The following is a 7,274-nucleotide window of genomic DNA, read 5'->3' as shown; positions in this document are numbered from 1 at the left end:
ACGGGTTAGTAATGAGAGGTATGCGATTCATGTAATCGAAAAATAGAGTTCTTAAAAATTGTCATTCTCTTTAACAAATTCTTACAAATATATGCCATGTAAATTTATAATAATATTTTTATAGACTATCCTTGACTTCGAATTTTTCTTTGAGATTGCAAATAGATCACGTGATTTATTTAACCTGATCTATTTAACCTCTCTCTCTATATATATATTAGAAGATTCTTATTGATTTATCAAAATTATTAACGAATATTTAGTCTGAAATTGGTACATAATCTTCGATTTATTATTTTCCATTTATTAATTTATTAATTTCTTTTGATCAATCTCATTTGATTGCATTAAGTGCACATTTACACCTTATTTTACATAAATTAAATCCTAGCTGATACGCAGGTTCGTTAATATTTAAATAAATTTTTAATTTTATATTCAATAATATAATAAATTTAACTTATTTATATAAATATATAATAATTGTAGATTTTAATAAAAATGATAAAAAAATTAGGAAGAAGGTAGTTTATTAGGATAAGTTTTGATCATAGTTTAGGAGAATAAGGAGACTATATCGTAGTTCAACAATATACTAGTTTAGCATGCGTATAACAGTATATAATTTATTTTTAATAATTAAATTAAGGGGATAATCGTAGAATCAAAATATAACATATTTCGATTATTATAATATAGTATATAAATTTCTTATAACTAAAAAGCTTATTTTTAAGTTAAAGATTGAGTTCAATTGAGTTTGAAACCCATACTTATATGTCTTTCTATGTAGTGATCGGATTATTATAATATAGTATGTAACTTTCTTATAACTAGAAAGGTTCTTATTTAAGTTAAAAACACAGTTTAATTGAGTTTCAAATCCATACTTGAAAAAGCTTTATGTAGTGGTCGGCATTTTAGTCATTTTACAAATGCCACTTTATAATTGTTTCATTTTCGATTTCATTTTACAAACAGCATGTTATATAAAATTAATATAAAATTAGATTTTTGAAAACCGTTGATTGAAACAAATTTTAGAAAAGTTCAAAATGATGGTTTTTGAAAAGAATGTGAAATTCTACTAACATTGAAGGGGTAATTGAAAATCGGGACTCATATTAGAATAATCTGGTTAACATATTTTAAAATCCAGCCCATAATTGAGGGAGAGAAAAAGAGCAAGTGAAATTGGGTGGTCGAACTGATCCATCAAAAATATCTGGCCCATTGAAACAGAATCTTTCAGAGTTGTTTGTTTCTTGCAATGAAACCTGTAAATGTTCCATTATAGGAACAAAGGATAATCCTTGAACTAGCCGTTGAATTTTGAACATAAAAGTAGTAGCAACTGTGTGAGAATGAGAATACCGTAAATGTAAATTCAATAGCATAAAAATTGTTGTTATTATTTGGCGGATCTAATAATTGTATTCAAACTATTTTCAAAAAATATATAATCGCTATGCAAGCGAATTGAAAGCGGTTGGTGTGTTGAATGAAATGGGAGTCTCCCCCAGATTGAAGAGAGAGGATTATATCCGCACCAAACATGATTCTGCTTTCTCTGATTGGAAGGTCCTCTCTCTCTCTCTCTTTCTCTCTCTCTCTCTCTGTATACATATATATATATCTATGTATGTTTGTGTACGTCAGCCTGTTAGTGTCATATGAAGCAGCAATGAAGAAAATTTAGATTTAATTACAGGTAGACGATGATGCTTTAAATTACATCTAATTTGATTTGTTGAGGAAGGAAGTTATTTGTTTGTTTTCTACTTTAATGTTTTACATTAGTTGATTTAAGTTTATGATTCAATCTGTCATGTGTATTCAGCTTAAAAGTGTTGATATTCCCGATTGCTACACCTTTTGGTGTCTTGTATCGTGTATGTTCTCAAATTTAGCATTTCTGATTTGGATGCACTGAATTTTCATTTCCATTAGTATCCTAATATTCCATTATAGTCCTGCCATAATTCTCTTTTTCAGATTTATTTTTAGCATGGAATAGGTGAAGAACAATGCAATGTTAGACATTGCTCAATTATGGTGGATTTACGCTGCACTTTGAATTTATATATTCTGAAAAAATTTCAGAAAGTAGAATCTTTCCATTCCTTCCGACAAAACGGAGATGGATAGCTAACTGTTTTTATATGTACAACAAAACTTTTATAAGATACAACATCAGTGTCAAAAAACTTCAAAATGGTTTCGAATGATATGGAGCAAGTAATATGTAAAATTAAGAATCAATCACTAAGATTTGACTACTTTACTTAAGTTCCATCAATTTTATTAGAACCAGTGGCCGGTTGATTAACAGAATTACAATGCAAGTGTCAGTTGCTACCGTATAGAACAATACATGTATATATGACATGTACATAATTATGATCATAGAATGCTCATAACATTTCTGGTGTAATGCATCGAAGGCCTTTCATTACTAGTTGTTTAGTCATCTTATAATGGCAATGCATTAAGATTATTTTTTTCCTGTTGTAGACTGGTGAGCAACTGAGCATATCAAAATAAGATAATCAAAGTGTCTATAGAAATAGTATATATATGTATACTCGATTTTTAATTCTCCACGAGCATAACTTAATTTAATCTTATAAACATTTCAATGAATAAGTTTATGTAGTAGCTGCAATAAGTATCCACGGTCAATGTAAAACAATTTTTTTCGACCTTGTCGACAATAAGAAACTGTGTTAGCATCTGTGGGGAATCTGAAATAGTTGGCAGCTTCAGGCCAAAATCTCTTGATGTAGCCTAAGTTAGAAAGGGCATCCTGGAATGCTTTGCTGCTATATGTATTATAATCAATTATAAGTTTGTTACATCTTGGATCCTTTTTTTTTTCAGATTCTAATTGGGCCATCTGATTGGGAAGATCATTTACAAAATAAAGACGGAGCAGAAAAATATAGGACTCGTAATCTCCCAAATTGCTCTTCTTGTCCAGGACTTTATGAGCTTGGGATAGCCGTATCACGACCACGGACAGGGCGTGAATTTGGAAAGCTAAAGAGCAACTATATAGTTCCTGTCTACGTGGGACAAGCTAACAATGTTAGAACTAGACTACAACGTTATGGCCGTGAAGGTGCTCACCTGGAAAAGGGATTTCCATATACTGAGCTGAATGACAGCCAAGAGCTTCAATTATTTACTGAAATATTCTCAAGGGGATATCCAATAGTCTATAGATGGGCACCTGTAAGTACTTTGTTTCCTTACTTGTTTTTGAACATTTTCCAAGATCTAAGCGGTCATGGTCATCATATATCAATAAATTAGCATTGATATTTTTTTTTTTAATTTTTTTTTGAGTTGTTACTATGTACTCGAATGATTTCTTAATGGCTCGCGAGTGATTGATTGATAAACACACAATACATGTCACACTGCAACCAATTTTAGATCTACAAGGCTCAAATAAATATGGAGAATTTTGATGAACATTAAACTCGGTGTGAGTGGCCCATTGATGAGCTATCGTAATGGGATACAGTTCATTAATCTGAAAGTAGGTTTCGCGACTGTCTGAACCTGGTAAAATGTCTTGTTCCGCTGTAGTTTAACATATAATAGTCACGTACTAGGTAAATTTTATCTTGTTATCGCCTTGCAAATTTTGTACTGTGTAATTGACCAAATAATGTTATAATTTATTATCATGAGAAAATTTAAACTTTGTGGAATTCGTTTTACTTGAGCAGATGAAAAGTAAAAAGGATGCTGAGGAAACAGAAGCCCGGCTTCTTGAAACATTCGATTATGCGTGGAACAAAGGTAGTAATGGTGCTCGTCGTCCAAATGATATATACCATAAACTTGATCGTAGTACATCAGACACTATTTGGGCTCATCCTATTATTAGGAGGCTACAAAGTTTCCGACAGAAGGAAGTTGGTCTCAGGATCATTACTCATGAAGAAGAACCAGACACCTACAATGAGCAAGCCAACAAAAATATTTTATCAAAAATATTCAAATTTGGCCGATCACGACCTATATTAGTTGCAGATAGGTTCAATGTGGACAAGGATGGTAGTAACATGTGTGGCGTGGCATTAGGTCAAGGATATGTTTGTACAAAGCCTCCAGTTGATGGTAGAAAGAGATGTAGTGAACACAAAGGAATGAAAGTTAACAGCTCCAACCGCTTGGCCAAGATGAACTCCCAACTGAAGGGTGCAGAAAAAGATCCTGTTTACGTTAGTGACTCAAGTACTCAAAAACTTCAACAGGGAATTTGCGCAGCTGATGAGAAGATGTCTTTGACCTGTGGACTAGTGATGCCCGATGGCTCTCTTTGCGCAATGGAACCTGTACGTGGGAGAAAAAGGTGCGAAGAACATAAAGCAAGGAGGACCGGAAAAACCTTTTTTAAACTAGTTAAAGAAGAGAAAACCCATAATGTAGAAAGTCCAAGTTTGGAGCTGGGAACTCTTGGTGATGATGGTGGGACGATGATTTATAAAACTGTCAAACTTCAGTCCTCGAGTAGCTCGGAGAGGTGTATTGTCAGTACTCATGAAGCATCTGCTTTAGAAGAATCGTCTACCTGTGGGGCAAAGACACTAAAGGGTTCCTTTTGCAAGAGGAATCCGGGGAAAAATAGTAAAAGATGTTGGCAACATCATGGAAAGAGTGTTGATAATAGCGGAGAACTTGTTGACTGCAAATCGCCATAGAGTGCTAAATCTTATTCAATATTAGTGTAATGGTTGTTGGTGTCTTGTAGCCTAAGGCCAGAGGAAGATGCTTCTTCATGAGGTTGGCACATATTTTTTATATTCGTATTTTAATAATATATTCTTTTTTTGAATGTACTGTATTTGTTTGTATACAATACCAGTTTCTCCCTATTTGTTGTAACCTTAATTGTGCATCATAAATATGATGTTACAAAATATATTTTATTGTTTTATACATTGATTACATCTTTGATGTTTGAATGGAAAGAACCAATTCTTATTTGACAGAAAATTGCATGAAATATTTATATGAATATGTCTCCGTAGCTGGTATAATATGTCTCTTCACAAGTTTCTTCCCTACTATCGTGATTCCCATTCATAATATTTGTTTATGTCTAAGATGATTATGTTACTGGATATTAATGTAATATCTCTGCTTTTCTTCAATTTGCTCACTCTAAATTCAGTTTGCTGCTTTGCATTGTTTTTTTGGGGGGGGGGGGGGGGCGAATGCTGCTTTGCATGACTCTGTTATCAAATGAGTTGCTTCTGTATTTTGTAGGTTGTTGAAGGGAACTACTTTGATGCTTCAACTGCACAAAAGATTAACTTTTTTTTAATCAGTTGAAGAGAACATTTTAGGATAGTCTTGAGGCGTCAATGAAGTTAAAATATATCCAGCATGTTTTAGATCTTTGACAAATAGTGCAGAAGAAACAGATGTTAATCCGGTGGAGCATAAAACTCACAATGCCAACTGAGGAATTCTTATACACCTGACCACTGCTAGCAGAAGGCTCGAATGCAGAAGAAGTCTGAGGCCCAGCGAGTAACCCAGTTAACTTACTCAACTTAGTTATTTTCTGTATACACGGCTAAAAAGGTAGTATACAATATTAGTTGTTACTTGTTAGTTGTTATACAATAATAAATAGCTAAAAAATTATTCCCCCGAATTAGTATAGAGGTTGTTGTAAATACAAAATATAAATACAGTATACTACTGCAGTTTCCCGTATAAATAAATAATTGTTATAATATGATTATCACACATGATTAATATTGTGAGTTTGTAATAGTAGGTTTATGAACTAGCATTTGAAATTGGATACATGCAATTAATAGCTTGTTCCTTGCATTGCAAGTCATGCAATTGTGAATGAAGAACACACACTAAGCAGCTTCTTCTTTCTCTATATTCAGCACGACACCCTGCCGAAACTGAGAATGTATAATTTTAATTTAAATATACATATATATGAGTAGACGTGGTTACACCCTCTACATATAATTTAAATATATATATGACCGGAGTAGACATGGTTACACCCTCTACTAATAATTTAAATATATATGGCTGAAGCACCGCCTGTTAAAATTATTTTACGGTACCATTTAATTTTGGGTAATACCATTTAATTTTGGGTAATACCGAAGTATAGTGGGAACCTTAATTTATAAATTGCATATTTATAGGATAATAACTTTTTGCCCCTAACTAACTTATGCAGGATTGTCCACTTTAATTTATTATTGGTCGGAGATAACCTGAATACGCAGACGTCCGTATGGCGGGTGAAAATCCATTTGTCATTTTATATATAGACCTGTTAATAATATCAATAATAATACGGATATATACATTGATTATTGCGTACTTGTTAACGCACCCGATTAACGAGAATTTTATATAATATTTACATTGATAAATTAAAATTTAATAATTTTTGTGTTAATTCAGATTTAGTATGACAAATATTACAAGCTTGTCGTTCGTTGACTTGGACATTTCTGGCGATAATTATTTATCATGGGTATAAGATGTAAAGTTGCACTTGGGTTCAAAGAAATTAAGCGATACAATAAAGGCAGAAAATATATCCACGACTGAAGAAAATTTTACCTCTATAATTTTTCTCCGACACCACATGCATGAAGATTTAAAATCTGAGTACTTAGAAGTCGAGGATCCCTTTATTTAATGGAAAAATCTAAAGGATAGGTTCGATCACCATAAACTAGTTTATCTACCTGCAGCTGAAAATGATTGGGCTAATTTAAGACTTCAGAATTTTAAGAATGTCCGATCATATAGCTCTACTTTGTTCAAAATAAGTTCTAGGCTTATTATGTATGGTGAGAAAGTTACGGAAAAAAGAAAAATCGATAAAACACTATCAACTTTTCACCCCAACAATATCAACTTAGCAGAAATGTACAGGGAGCGCAAATTTCCTAAGTTCGGGGATCTTCTATCAACTCTCCTTGTTGCTGAACAGAATCATGAATTGGTGATTAAGAATTATCAATCCCGTCCAATAGGATCTGCCCTGAAGTAAATAATATGTCATTCCAGCAGAATGTACGTGGAAAAGGGTATAGAGGCGGACGTGGCCAAGGTCGGTACCGTGGACGAGGTCGGAGCCACGGGCATTTTCGTCCATATAACAACTCTAGTCACCGGAAGTGGAAATCTGAATCACAGAGTAAAAGAAAGGCACCACGAGGAGGAAAAACTGAAAATATTTGCTATAGGTGCGAAATGGATGGGCA

At 33.0% G+C, this 7,274-nt stretch overlaps 1 protein-coding gene across 2 annotated transcripts; it reads left to right on the top strand.

The window, feature by feature from the left end:
- Positions 1 to 1,202: 1,202 nt before the first annotated feature.
- On the top strand, positions 1,203 to 5,731 carry LOC141712647 (protein EFFECTOR OF TRANSCRIPTION 2-like). 2 transcript variants are annotated; one of them, XR_012571635.1, is made up of 4 exons: positions 1,203 to 1,581; positions 2,881 to 3,234; positions 3,738 to 4,797; positions 5,284 to 5,731. XR_012571635.1 is itself a non-coding variant. In XM_074515660.1 (3 exons), exons 1-3 carry the CDS (start codon positions 1,507 to 1,509, stop codon positions 4,713 to 4,715), a joined length of 1,407 nt encoding a protein of 468 aa, XP_074371761.1. In that variant the 5' UTR covers positions 1,203 to 1,506; the 3' UTR covers positions 4,716 to 5,035. The 2 variants fall into 2 exon arrangements, 1 of the variants encoding a protein (XP_074371761.1); XM_074515660.1 differs by lacking the exon at positions 5,284 to 5,731 and having other exon boundaries at positions 3,738 to 5,035.
- The last annotated feature ends 1,543 nt before the right edge of the window (positions 5,732 to 7,274 follow it).

The sequence above is a fragment of the Apium graveolens genome, chromosome 3 (assembly GCF_009905375.1).
Source record: "Apium graveolens cultivar Ventura chromosome 3, ASM990537v1, whole genome shotgun sequence".
Lineage (NCBI taxonomy): Eukaryota > Viridiplantae > Streptophyta > Magnoliopsida > Apiales > Apiaceae > Apium > Apium graveolens.
This window is presented reverse-complemented; position numbering and strand designations above follow the sequence as displayed.